Source organism: Leptonychotes weddellii, chromosome 3, assembly GCF_054177405.1.
Source record: "Leptonychotes weddellii isolate Sample4059 chromosome 3, ASM5417740v2, whole genome shotgun sequence".
NCBI lineage: Eukaryota > Metazoa > Chordata > Mammalia > Carnivora > Phocidae > Leptonychotes > Leptonychotes weddellii.
Window position 1 is genome coordinate 25,067,622 of NC_138371.1, and position 14,657 is coordinate 25,082,278.

At 37.2% G+C, this 14,657-nt stretch overlaps 1 protein-coding gene across 1 annotated transcript in view; it reads right to left on the reverse strand.

Annotated features, from left to right (window-relative positions):
* PTH2R (parathyroid hormone 2 receptor) overlaps positions 1–14,657 on the reverse strand; it is a 77,635-nt gene that overhangs the window by 50,146 nt on the left and 12,832 nt on the right. Inside the window, exons 2-4 of the mRNA XM_081813751.1 lie at positions 9,538–9,640; positions 2,620–2,730; positions 2,392–2,513 (exon numbers count right to left, since the gene is read on the reverse strand). Of these exons, the coding sequence (XP_081669877.1) occupies positions 2,392–2,513; positions 2,620–2,730; positions 9,538–9,640 (336 nt within the window). The remainder of the gene's footprint in view (positions 1–2,391; positions 2,514–2,619; positions 2,731–9,537; positions 9,641–14,657) is intronic.

Below are 14,657 nucleotides of genomic sequence, written 5' to 3' on the forward strand. Positions count from 1 at the left end.
CATCAAAAAGAATGAAATCTTGCCATTTGCAGTGATATGGATGGAACTAGAAGATATTATGCTAAGTGAAATAAGTCAATCAGAGAAAGACAATTATCATATGATCTCACTGATATGTGAAATTTAAGAAACAAGGCAGAGGATCATAAAGAAAGAAAAGAAAAAATGAAACAAGATGAAACCAGAGAGGGAGACAAATCCTAAGAGACTCTTAATCTTAGGAAACAAACTCAGGGTTGCTGGAGGGGAGGAGGACTGGGGGGATGGGGTAACTGGGTGATGGACATTGGGAAGGGTATGTGTTGTAATGAGCACTGGGTATTATATAAGACTGATGAATCACAGAACTGTACCCATGAAACTAATAATATATGTTAATTTAAAAAATAATAATAAAATATGAAAGCTGAAAAATAAGTAAATAAAAGTAACTGTCTCATTTTGTCAAACCAACAATAAGGAAATTATTTAAGGAACAAGACAATAGATGTTTAAAAAATCTTAGTCTTATTTCCCCCCAATAAAAATGTTTATTCTCAATGCACACTTTTTTTGTTTTTTTTACTTCTTGTTGCTTTTATAAAAACTTTCATTACTGGGTGCCTGGGTGGCTCAGTCACTTAAGCATCTGCCTTTGGCTCAGGTCATGCTCCCGGGGTCCTGGGATCAAGCCCCAAAAGGGGGATTTCCCTGCTCAGCAAGCAGTCTGCTTTTCCCTCTGCTTCTGCTCTCTCTCTCAAATAAATAAATTTTTTAAATCTTAAGAAAGTCCTGATTAGGGGCGCCTGGGTGGCTCAGTCATTAAGCGTCTGCCTTCAGCTCAGGTTGTGATCCCGGGGTCCTGGGATCGAGCCCAGCATCAGGTTCCCTGTTCCGGGGGAAGCCTGCTTCTCCCTTTCCCACTCCCCCTGCTTGTGTTTCCTCTCTCACTGTCTTTCTCTCTGTCAAAAAATAAATAAATAGGGCGCCTGGGTGGCTCAGTTGGTTAAGCGACTGCCTTCGGCTCAGGTCATGATCCTGGAGTCCCAGGATCGAGTCCCGCATCGGGCTCCCTGCTCGGCAGGGAGCCTGCTTCTCCCTCTGCCCCTCCCCCCTCTCATGTGCTCTCTCTCATTCTCTCTCTCTGAAATAAATAAATAAAATCTTTAAAAAATAAATAAATAATTAAATCTTAAAAAAAAAAAAGAAAGAAAGTCCTGATTATTAGTGCAAAATCAAAGAAATCTTCAACTCACTGCTTCCCTTACTGCTCTCCCTACTCCCCCTCCTTCCAAAAAAATCAAGCATAAAGAAAAATGCTGGTAGAGTTTATGTATGATAGACTGTTCTCAGGATCCCCATAAAAGCCACTTATACATCCATTTATCATATTAACTCCTAACATCATATGCATATATCATCATGCATTTTACTCACGAAGTCTGAGTGACAGGAATTTAAGCATGACTTAAATTCACTTAAAAGTGACTATCTAGAAGTTTCCAACATTTACATATGATTGCTATACTGCAAATAGCACTGATGAGGAATTTGGAGATCAGGATTCAGCTTTAGATCCTGTCATCAGTGAGCTGGGTCACTCTGACTAACACCTAATCTCTGGTTCTCAGTTTACTCATGTGTAAAATTAAGGTGTCATCTGGAAGACCTATGGGATGCCCTTTGCTTCTCCTTGATTCTACAACTCTGATCTTTCATATACTAAAGAAATCACCTACTGGCCAATCTTATGAAATGACAAATACATCTTTATTTTTTTTCAAGATTTTATTTATTTATTTGACAGAGAGAGACATAGCAAGAGAGGGAACACAAGCAGGGGGAGTGGGAGAGGGAGAAGCAGGCTTCCCGCTGAGCAGGGAGCCTGATGTGGGGCTTCATCCCAGGACCCTGGGATCATGACCTGAGCCAAAGGCAGATGCTTAACGACTGAGCCACCCAGGCGCCCCAACAAATACATCTTTAAAATACAAATCTCCTTTAGGAATATAGAGTGAAATGAGATGTAGCCATTCATAGGTAACAAAAAAGAAATCATTAATCATGTTGCTGACTACCTATTTCGATATTTAAGCAAAATATTTAATATAGCATAATATAATGTAAACATAATGTACTATAACATAATACACACAGACACATACTTATAAGTATATATGCATATATCTTAGCCAGATAACTCTAACCTCAAGAAAATACCAGAATGTTTCAGGTCCTACACCATTCCTTAACTGGATAGCTAAAAAGATTCCAACCTTGCTTTTATCTTTTAGGACATTTGTGTCCTAGAATAAAGGGGTTTTTATATATAATAGTTGGCAATCAAGAAATGTATAAAAATATTATCCCATTTTCCTTGTGGGGTTCACAAATACAAAAAATTATCATTACCTTTCCTATGCTGATATCTGGATGCATAAAACGAAGGCAGTCTGAATAATTAGCCCATGTTTTATTTAAACTGTACATAAAATCCCACGTTCCATTGAGGTTACAGTGTCGGAAAGCAACTCCTGTAAAGACATGAAGAAAAACATTGAGATTGCTCAATTCTCTTGGCTTTCATGCCTTAGCCACCCAGCACTGTTCCAAATTAATCATTTCAGAAAAATTCAATACCTTTATGATTGAAGTCATAAATATAAGGAGGGCATGGGACTGCCAATATTTTCCCCACTGTTCCTCTGGGCCAACAAATGAGTCCATCCCATTCTGGGAAACAATTTCCCTCTAATAAAGAAAAAAATTAAAAAGCAAATAAACAAAAATGCAATTGGAACCAGACAGTAAATGTGCTCAAAATACAAAATTTTAGGTCTCCACCTGCAGCAAAATGTAAAACAAATTGGTAGTTGTGGAAACTAGAATGGGGTAGATACGATGCAAATGTCCTAAGATTCATCCATCTCACCTGGTCCATTAAGAGGAACATTTGATTTGCATAAATTAAAAATATTTTAGTGATTCTGCTATATATGAGTTATAGCAATTAATACATAAGAAACATTGGAATTCATTGTGAACAACTGTAGTAAAATTCTATCATAGTTGTAGCTACATTTTTTACCCTAGATTTTAAAAACTTGCTGTTAAAAAATATGATACCTGAAACAGATAGAGCTTCCCAGATAAGCTCCAAGATTTGAGTTTGCCTTTTTACCAATAATTCTTTTTTTTCTTTTTACCAATAATTCTTTTTTTCTTTTTATCAATAATTCTAGTAATTTGAGTCTAACACTCATCTCAAACAAAATTCTCACAAGCTCTACTCTCCTCAAGAATCAAGTATAAAGATTTGGAGTGGGGGCAATTAACCAGCCAAAATGCATCCAGAACCCTAGCACTTCTCAAAACCTCCATTGCCACACCCATGGTCCAAGCTTGTCAAACCATGATATTTACACAGAACAATCTAGAATTTGGAAACTCCAACTTTGTCTCTTTTCAGTTCTATAACTGAACTGATAATATAATGTAACCATAACACAGTGTAACCATACATTTGTGAAGAATAATATTTTGGGCTTTGTTTTTAACTACTTGAATCATTTTAAAACTAGGTATTTGCATTTACATTTCATTTTCTTTCATAGACACGAGGAAAAATTTTATTACAAAAATTTTTTCATAAATAAAGCAGAACATTGAATATATATATACACATACACATATCACCCAGAATTGACATTTGCTAGTATTTTACCATATTTATTTCATCTAATTTATTTTTTGCTGAGGTATTTTAAAGTAAATTGCAGACAGCATAACCACTCCCTCTTAAATATTTTGATACGCTTCTCTCAACCTTAAGGGAATTTAAAAGTGGAAATTTCTTAAATTAGCTAGTGAATTCAAAATGCCATTCTAGTTTTTTACACATAAATTAAAGAAAGTTTTCATTGAAAGGTAAATCTGGTCTTTCAGTTTCCATTCTTGCTCTCCTTTCATTCATTCACACAGTAAGCCAAAATCTTCCAAAGGCTTCCTATCTCACTCCCAGCAAAAGCCAAGTCTTTACAAAGCCTGAAAGCCCTGCAAGATCCGCTTTCCCCCATACTTATCTCCCTGACCTCAGTTCTGCGAAGGTCTTCCTAGCTCTCCCTTCAATTCAGTGCGTTCACCAGATGGCTTAAGGTTTATTCCCCTCTGCCCTATAGACTTTTACTCACAGGTCACTTCTGAGTAAACTTTCCCCATTTATAGTTACCTTCAGAACACTCCTTACACCCCTTCCTTCTATACTTTTTACCTGAGCTCTCATTGCCTTCCAATAGCAAGTGTTATTTTATTATTGGTTTCTTAAACCACAGGGACCCTAAAGGTGGGGAATTTTGTCTGTTTTGTTCCATGCCTTAGCCACCCGGTACTTGGCAGGGGCTTAACAAATATTCAGAGTCAACATTGTGTGTTCTTTAGGACTGCTCTCCATTAGTTGTGTATTGAACTTCCAGGAAGAGAGCATATTCTTCGTTTCAAAATGAGATTACTTTTAATGAGTGTTGTATTCATTTTTTCTATTGCTACCATAACAAATTACCACAAACGTAATGGCTTCAAATAACCCAAACTTATTATCTCACTATTTCTTTAAGTCGGAAGTCCAGTGAGTTCAGCTAGGACTGAGTTCCCCATTTCCTTGCTGGCGATCAACTTCTAGAAACCACTTATATTCCTTGGTTTATGACTCCTTCCTTCCATCTTCAAAGTCAACAAGTCAAGGTGACCCTTCTCGTCAAGTCTCTCTTCCACTCTCCTTTTCCCCTCCTGATTCATCCACCGCATACACCACATGGGGCCCATCCAGATAATCCAGGGTAATTGCCCCATTTTAAGGCCTGTAATCCCACCTGCAGTGTCCCTGTGCTATGTAGCATAGCATACACAGGCATAACACCAGGTAGGTAGGGTATGGACATCTTTGGGGACCCTTACTCTGCTACCACAAGTCCTATCCATTATAGCTCTCTCAATTTTTTTGTTACCAAGTACACTACTGCGGCTGAGGAATTTTGCTCTAACTGATGTTCATGATGTCAAGTTGTTTGTTCAGTTTTGAATAGTCAGGCAAACCCTGATCTGTACAGAAAAGAATTCGGCATAAACCTGAAATTAACTTCTTAGTGTCCTCCATATCACATGGAAACAAACAACTCGATTTGCTTTGGGGATTGCTGAAGCAATAAGAAAAAGAAAATGTCTTCCCTCACCCACACTGTTCTTATAGAAGAGAACATTTTCTTGGAAACAGCCTCACTTTGCTCACATAATAAAAGCCTATACTTTACATATCACAAGCAACCCAGAAACCCATCACACTGACTCTTGCTTCTGGTGCACAGCTTCACTGGCTTCTTTCCACCATTACCTATGTTTTGTTTTTGTTTCTCATTCAAACAGAGTGCAATGAATCAACCTCTTTCACCAACTTTACCCTAGACACTCTTCTGTATCTTACTACCATTCCATATGGCTTCACATCCACTCACTTTGTCTTTAACAAGTCATGCATCCTCATTTTATCTGTACTGTCCAATCCTTTACCAGATGTCTATTGTGCATCTACAAAAATTGGACCTGGACACACATTCTTGTGTTCTGACAACTAGTTGTCCCCCTACAATGTATGCTGCAGGGGTGCCTGGGTGGCTCAGTCAGTTAAGCACCCAACTCTTGATTTTGACTCAGGTCATGACGTCCGGGTTGTGAGATTGAGACCCGTGCAGGGCTCCGCACTGAGCGTGGAGCCTGCTTGGGATTCTCTCTCTCCTTCTTCCTCTGTCCCTCCCACCACTTGTATTATCTCTGTCTCTAAAATAGATAGATGATAGATAGATGATGATAGATAGGTAGATGATAGATAAAATGTATGCTGCAATATCATGATATTTTCTGGCAAGAGTTAGTTACATGATGGAATAAGGTCTTCATAAAAGTTTAAAACCCAATTACCATTTATTCTATAATTATGTAGTTTTTAAACTACCATGGAGACAAATCAGCTGATATTTTCCTCATGCTCTAAGGGGGACAGTTTTCTAGTTCCTTACAAGATACCACCCCACACACATACACACACACTCCCCAAAATTCAGAAAACCAACATTCCTCAAAAATAATGTTTCTGTAGATTGTGTTCATCTCTCTGGTGGCTCTTTGACAAAGAGAATAGTAAATATTCACAAACGTTGAAAGGATTGGGGAAGCCATGGCCTCACACAGCTCATACAGAGATCTTAATTAACATCTACTCTTTGATCACCATTTCACATCCTATGTGAGTAAATACTTTCATCAGTTACCAAGAAACTAATTAATTGCCTGATGATTCACCAATCTCTCTTTATAAATTAACACCATTAATTACATTTCTTGTCATCTTTTGTGTGTGCCAGGACAAACTACTTATTAGTGAGGGCTTGTCACACCATGATCTTCACACAAAACAGTCTAAAATTTGGAAACTCCAACTTTGTCTCTTTCCAGTTCTATAGTTACCCATAATAGAGTGTAACCATACATTTGTGAAGTCAAACCAGGATCAATAATATTTTGGGTTTTGTTTTTAACTACTTGAATCATTTTGTAGCTAGGTATTTGCATTTATACTTCTTTCACTTTCACAGACATGAAGAAAATTTGTATTTTCTTTTTATTACAATTTTTTCATAAATAAAATAAAATATTATATATATACGGCACCTGGAATTGACACTTGCTCATATTTTGCCATATTATTTCATCTGATTTATTTTTTGAAGACACAAAGAGTAGGGTGAGAAGGTCCTACATTTGTTTAATTAGTGTTCCAGATGGAAAGACTAGGAGAATGGGAGAGAGCAAAGTTTCAGACAAAATAGCAAACCATTCCCACCAATGACTAAAGACACAGATCCTCAGACTTCAGAAATCAAATGAATCCATACCTAGAATCCATATCCATTTCCTGAGTGCAGATAAAACCGGAGAACATCAAATGTAAAGAAAAGCTCTTAAAAGGAGCCAGAGAGAAAAAACTAATCATCAACAAAGACTGAGTACTGATTTGTCACTAATAACAATGGAAGCTAGAGTAAAAGTGAAATAATATTCAGGTATGAAAAGTAAATAATTCTCTACCAAGCATCATATGTCCAGAAAAAGTATCTTTGAAGATTAAGACTGAAATAAACACCTTTTCAGACAAACACTGAGAGTGTTCACTGCTATCAAGTTCTAATGTAAAGAAATCTTACAAAAAGACATACTTCATCTTGAAGAAAAATTATAACATATAATTAATATGAAACTATATGACTTTATTAATATAAAATTATATGACAATAATATAATTTGGAAGTAATTAAAGTATTTCAAATTGCTTATATTATTCAAGAGGGAGAAGTTATAAACTTTAAATGTTCTTAAATTAAGTATTTGGCAATTAGAATGAAGTAGATTAAACTAGATATTTCATTATAGGGCATAGCCCTTTTTTTTTTTTAGGGAGGAAGAGGAGGCAGGGAGGGGCAAAGGGAGAGGGAGAGAAAGTTTTAAGCAGGCTCCACACCCAGTGCGGAGTTCAATATCACAACCCTGAGATCACGAATTGAGCTGAAATCAAAAGTCTGAAGCTTAATCAACTGAGCCACCCAAGCGCCCCTAAGACATAGCTTTATTTTTTTTTAAATCTTTTATTTAAATTCAATTTAGTTAACATATACTGTATTATTAGTTTCGGGGGTAGAATTTAGTGATTCATCAGTTGCCTATAACACCCAGTGCTCATTACATCAAGTACCCTCCTTAATGTCCATCACCCAATTATGCCATCCCCCCACTGACCTCCCCTCCAGCAACCCTCAGTTTGTTTCCTAGGCTTAAGAGTCTCTTATGGTTTGCCTCCCTCTCTGATTTCATCTTATTTTATTTTTCCTTCCCTTCCCCTATGTTCATCTGTTTTGTTTCTTAAATTCCACATATGAGTGAAATCATATGGTGTCTTTGTCTGACTTATTTTGCTTAGCATAATACTCTCTAGTTCTATCCACGTCATTGCTAATGGCAAGATTTCATTCTTTTTGATGGCTGAGTAATATTCCATTGGGTATATATACCACATCTCCTTTATCCATTCATCTGTTGATGGACATCTGGGCTCTTTCCCCAGTTTGGCTATTGTGGACATTGCTGCTATAAACACTGGGGTACATGTGCCCCTTCAAATCACTATGTTTATATCTTTTGGATAAATACCTGGTAGTGCAATTGCTGGGTTGTAGGGTAGTTCTATTTTTAACTTTTTGAGGAACCTCCATACTGTTTTCCAGAGTGGCTGCACCAATTTGCACTCCCACCAATAGCATAAGAGGGTTCCCCTTTCTCCACATCCTCGCCAACATCTGTTGTTTCCTGAGTTGTTAATTTTAGTAGGGCATAGCTTTAAAGACATCTGCTGCATTCAGACTGTTGGGAATTGAGGGAAGCTCAGTAAATAGCACCTCCCTTTTTTAAAAATTCATTAATTATACTCAACTATAAGGGCAAGGCATTTTCCCATATAAAACATTGTAACTTACCTACTACTCCAAAGATTCCAATAAATAACTTTTCTCAATGGCTCCAGTAAGAATTGAGAGTGATCACCAGGCCCCAAGTAGCACAAGCCACAAGCTCCTGAGCAGTTACAACAGTAAGCCACCCAAGTGCACCAAGGCGACCACAAGCTCACTTGTAGTGTTGTCGTTTTGCTTTTCTAGTTCCCCACTTGAATTTGGAACTAACTGAGAAATTACATATCTAGTTCCCCACATGAATGTGGAACCAGTCAAGAAATTACATAGAGAGCCAGGCATATGGAAATTAAATAATCATTTTATTAAGAAGAACATTTTTTTTTGAGAACAGGGCCTAGGTACATATAAAAAGGCCTGCTTGTCTGTTCCTCTGATATTCATATATACTACCTAAAACTGCAAGCAATATGCACACGAACAGAGCCTGTCCCTCCAAGCTTACTACCTGGTTAAGGGCAAACCAGGATGCATGCTCTCTGCAAGCAAACAGATCCCAAAGAGAGGCCTGAGAGACTGATGTGCACATGCCCAGCTGCTATTCTGAAACTCAGAAATCAGGCAAGTTATTCTGTCCATAGGGAGGGAAGAGCTTGTGGTTAAAGGAATGAAAAGAGTGGGGCGCCTGGGTGGCTCAGTTGTTAAGCGTCTGCCTTCAGCTCAGGTCATGATCCTGGGATCCTGGGATTGAGCCCCCACGTCGGGCTCCCTGCTCAGCGGGGAGCCTGCTTCTCCTTCTCCCACTCCCCCTGCTTGTGTTCCCTCTCTCGCTGTGTCTCTCTCTGTCAAATAAATAAGTAGAATCTTTAAAAAAAAAAAAAGAAAGAAAGAAATGAAAAGAGCATGATTCTGCTACATGATCCTTCATATGAAAACATGTAATGACTGATGAGGAACACCCTACTACTTCTTAAAAGGGGAATTTGAGTCTTTTTGAGGACTGGGGTAGGGTAGGGACACAAGAAGACATAATTTTTAGCACCTTTACCTCCTTCCTGAAGTTGAGCTGTGATGTTGAGTTCACACTGTACTTTAGCTTTCAGCACAAGGACAATCTGCTCCTCTATAGTAATGGTGCCATCAAAATCCAGCTGTGGAAATGAATAAAATACAAACAGAAAAATATTCCCATTACCTCTTTTTTAAACCATGATATAATCTTTCATTATCTCATTCTATACAGTTGAAAATTAAAGTTTTGATATCCAGCTATCTGGAATAGTCTTTTATCTTAGTCAAACTTTCTACTAGATATCTTTCACCAGATACCTTGATACCCATTCCCACCCTGGAATGTGCTTCTAACATACAAGTGAATAATTAATTCTTATTGAATGAGTTCACCTAGATTTGGCTTTAACACCACCAGTAATGGAGAGGAAATTCTACTTTGGAAACCTTCATTTCAATGAAATATATTTTATTTTAAATATGACAAAATATTCATAGGTGTTCGTTCAAAGCATGGTGCCTGGACCACCTGAATCTGATGCTCATATAAAATGTACATCCTTAAGCTACACATCAGATTCAGTGAATCAGAATTTATTTCTGGAGGTGGTGACTGGTAATCCCCATGTTTCACAGGAACCCGTTGTGGTTCTTGCACTAACTTTAATGGGTTTGAGAACCAACATATTTGAAGGTACAAGATAATTGTGAAGATCATCCTATTCAAGTTTCAACCAGAAAGGCAGAACTACTAAGAGAATAAACAAAAACTAATTTTTTGGATTGGAATACACATCATAATTTAATCATCAGGCTAACACAATGCAGATCCTGAGTTAAAAGTAGCTACACTAAAAGTGAACCATAAAAAGCTCACTTATCCAGAAGGGAGAATGAAATGTGGGCCTATGAGCCATCTGGGTAAGCATGGTAATAAAACTGACTTCTTCCCATTCATTATCCAGAAACAGCCAAGCACCATTCATGTTTTGTTTTGTTTTGTGGCTGGGTTTTTGTTGGTTTTTTCACTTCAATAGTTATTTTCTTCAATCCTAGAAACCGCTGGGTAAGCTGTGACCAAGTTTCAGAACTATAAATTTGATTTTGAGAAATCTGACTTCAGTTATCAAACATGAACATTGCAAATCGTTCCTTGCCCATTTTTACTTGAATAAATACATTTTTTGTTTTCTTTTGTGCAGATTAACCTTTTTACCAGGATAACATTTTCAGGAACATAAGCATTATAAACTTAGCTTCTACAGATATTTTGCTCTACACAACGTGGCCAGGTTAATCAGGAGCAAACTTGATTAGAATGTGCTAATTCATGATCTTTTAAATTGCTCTTTAGTCATTTCAAGGGAGAAAAAGGAAATGTTTAACATCTTTTATATTCCTTTCCCTTCCTCCTTAGTTACAGATACAAGTGTTCTTCACCATAGAGGGACAGTAAATCATAGTGTACTTAAAACAGAAGAGGAGTTTTCATGTTCAATGTCTATTACTCCAAAGGCAACAACTGCATCCAAAATAAAATGGCACATTTAGTAAAAAAAAAAAATCAGTAATTTTTTTCTGAGTAAGTGATCATTTACAATTTGCAATAAAATGTTGTATTTTACTGAAAGTACTTAAAGTTGTTGTTATAGATACTGATGGGTTAACGTTAGAATATGCAGATTCTTATAATTTCAATATTCACATTTATTCCATTTTTAAGTAAACATGAACCCATAAATTAGATATTCTTAAAAAGAAGCATTCTGGAACTTCCACTTCTGCATTATGGAGTAGATGTTTTTTTCTCTACTTCTCCTAGTAAGTACAACTAAAAACTCTGGACATTATATATAAAATGAACATGAGATGATTCTGAAAGGCACAGAGCAGAAAGCAGACCCGCTAGGGACCTCAGATCCCAAAGAACAACACAGTGGTAAATTCTCTTGGTTTTTTGTTTTTGTTTTTTGCTTTATGTATTTGGGACGTGGAGTTGAAAAGCTGGCAACTCTGAAACACCAACAGACACTGACGAAAAAAAAAAAAAAAGCCTCAAGAAAACCATGCTCTCTACAGCAAGGAAGGAAAGGGACTGCCTGAGTAGACAGAAAACTTTTACATTAATAACAGCTTGACCTAAGCCAAACACCACAGAAAAAACACTGCAGTTCTATCCCAACTGAAACCAGCAAAGACCAAGTGGAGATCCACCCTTAGTGGGTTGTAAGGAGGTGACCCTATACTCTCTCCAGAGTGGTTTCAGAGCGAGGTAGAGAGCCAGGACATTCACCCACACTGGTCTGTAACATTCCCCATCACCCCTTAGGTGTCTGTGGAGACCATGTAGGGAGCCTGGACTTCCACCCCCTGCTGGCAGTTAAAAGGTACCCCTCCTTGGGGTGCTGTCAGAAAAGACCAAGTAGGGAGTCAGCCTAGCAATGAGGCCATCCCATTGTGGTGTCAGCGGAGACCATGTGGGGAGTAGAACTCATATCCCCACCCATCAGCAACAAGGAGCTCCCCACCTTGGGTGTCAACAGAAGCTGCCTGGGGAACCTAAACTTCTACTGACACCCTCACTTCCCCGATTATATTAATACCAGATAAAGTAGACTTCAGAGCAAACAAAACTACCAGAGACCAAGAGGGACATTATATAAGGATAAAAGTGTCATTCCACCAATAAAAGACATAGCTATCTTAAAAGTGTATACAACAAAAAACAAAAATATGGGCGCCTGGGTGGCTCAGTCAGTGAAGCAAATGACTCTTGGTTTCAGCTCAGGTCATTATCTCAGGGTCATGAGATGGATCCCCACGTGGGGCTCTGTGCTCAGTGGGGAGTCTGCTTGAGATTCTCTCTCTCCTTCTCCCTCTGGCCCACACACTCTCACTCTCTCTCTAAAATAAATAAATAAATCTTAAAAAAAAAAAAAAAAACAGAAAAATATATGAAATCAACATTGAGAGAATTGAAAGAGGAAATAGACACGTCCACAATTATAGTTGGAAACTTCAATACTCCTTGCTCAATTGATAGAACAATGAGACAGAAAAGCAGCAGAGATATAGAAGAACTCAACAACACAATCAACTCAGAGGATCTAATAGGCATTTACAGAACACTTCACTCAACAAGGCAGAGTACTCATTCTTTCCGAGTGCTCACAGAATATATACCAAGGCAGACCATGTCCCAGGCCATAAAACAGATCTCAACAAGTTTAGAACTGAAATCATACAGAGTAGGTTCTCAGACACAGTGGGTTCAAACCAGAAATCAAAAACAGAAAGATAGGGGCGCCTGGGTGGTTCAGTCGTTGGGCGTCTGCCTTCGGTTCAGGTCATGATCCCAGGGTCCTGGGATCGAGCCCCGCATCGGGCTCCCTGCTCCACGGGAAGCCTGCTTCTCCCTCTCCCACTCCCCCTGCTTGTGTTCCTGCTCTCGCTATCTCTCTCTCTCTGTCAAATAAATAAATAAAATCTTTAAAAAAAAAACAAAACAGAAAGATAACAGGAAAATCTCCAAACACTTGGAAACTAAACAACATACTTCTAAATAATCCATGGGTCAAAAAGGAAGTCCCAGGGGAAATCAAAACAATATACTAACTGAATGAAAATGAAAATACAAAATATCAAAATGCGTAAGGCACAACCAAGGCAATGCTAAGAGGAATTTCCAGCACTAAATACCTATATTGGAAAAGAAGAAAAGTCTCATATCAATAACATAATGTCCCACCTCAAGGACCTGCAAGAAGAAGAGCAAACTAAAACCAAAGCAAATAGAAAGAAGGACATAATAAAGATAAAAATGGAAATCAATACAATTAAAAAAAACAGTGGAGAATATCAATGAAACAGAGAGTTAGGTCTTTGAAAAGATAATAAAATTGACAAACTTCTAGTAAGTGAACAAAGGGAAAAAAAAGAGAGAAGACACGCAATAAATTATAGAAAAGGAGAACAGATTAGTGGTTGCCTTGGGGTTGAGGAGGAGGAGATGTGTGTCTATAGAATGGCAACAGAAGGAGAATCTTTTGGAGATGGAAAAGTTCTGTATCTTGACTCTATCAATGTCAATAAGCTGGTAATGATATTGCACTATGCTTTTGTAAGATGTTACCACTGGGAGAAGCTGGGTAGAGGGTACAGGGCTCTCTCTGTATTATTTCTTACAACTGCATATAAATCTACAATTATCCGAATAAGTTAATTTTTTTCAAAAGAATCAATGTGTCCTAACTTGAAAAAACACAATATATATAAAAATATTACTTCATTTTAGTACATGATGATTTGCCACAAGGTTGTTGTAAAAAACAAAGGTAAATAAGAAATGTTAAAATACGACTAATTTATAATTTTGCAAAAACATTTCCTTTATAAAGTGAAGTTTCCTTAATGCATATAATGCCTTCTTAGAAAATTATTGTAATATTAATATACCAAATTTGACTCTAATTCAGAAAGGATTGAAAGAATATGTTTAAAGAGAATAAATTTCCCTGGACATTCTACTTTCCACAGTCCAAAGAGAAAGGTGAGCTGGTCTATAATAAGGAATTCTGTTTGGAATTCAGGATTGGTCATAAAGTCTAGTATTAATGAGCCAAATAATAAATCAGTTTTATTAACTTTTTACTCCATATTTTTACACAGGCCTCAAAAAAGTTCATACAGACCTATTAATATTTTATTTTACTTTACTTAAATACTGATTTCATTCTCAAGAGTATGATTCCCTTGAGAGTAGCTGAAGTTTTTATATTGTGAAGTGAATTTGAGAATGAAACATATTTTTAATTATTTAGAATTTATTGTCTATAATATTGGGTTCGAATAGAGAAAATGATTCTGTTATAATAATCTGATAACTTTGGAAAATATTGAACCATCCACCTTTAATTAAAACACCAACTATGAAAGTGTTTCCCCATTTGTCCTTTTTTAATTCAAAATAAAACAAGTTATATGGATAAAACACGCAGCATAAATGCTCACACACATACAGACACACACACACACACATACACACAACCCAAACACAAATGTCCATATTTCTAAAATTTTTTAATCCTTTCACAAACTGACCTCTAACTCAGAACTAAATCTAAAGACCAGTCCATTTTGCACATTAGGCAGTAAATC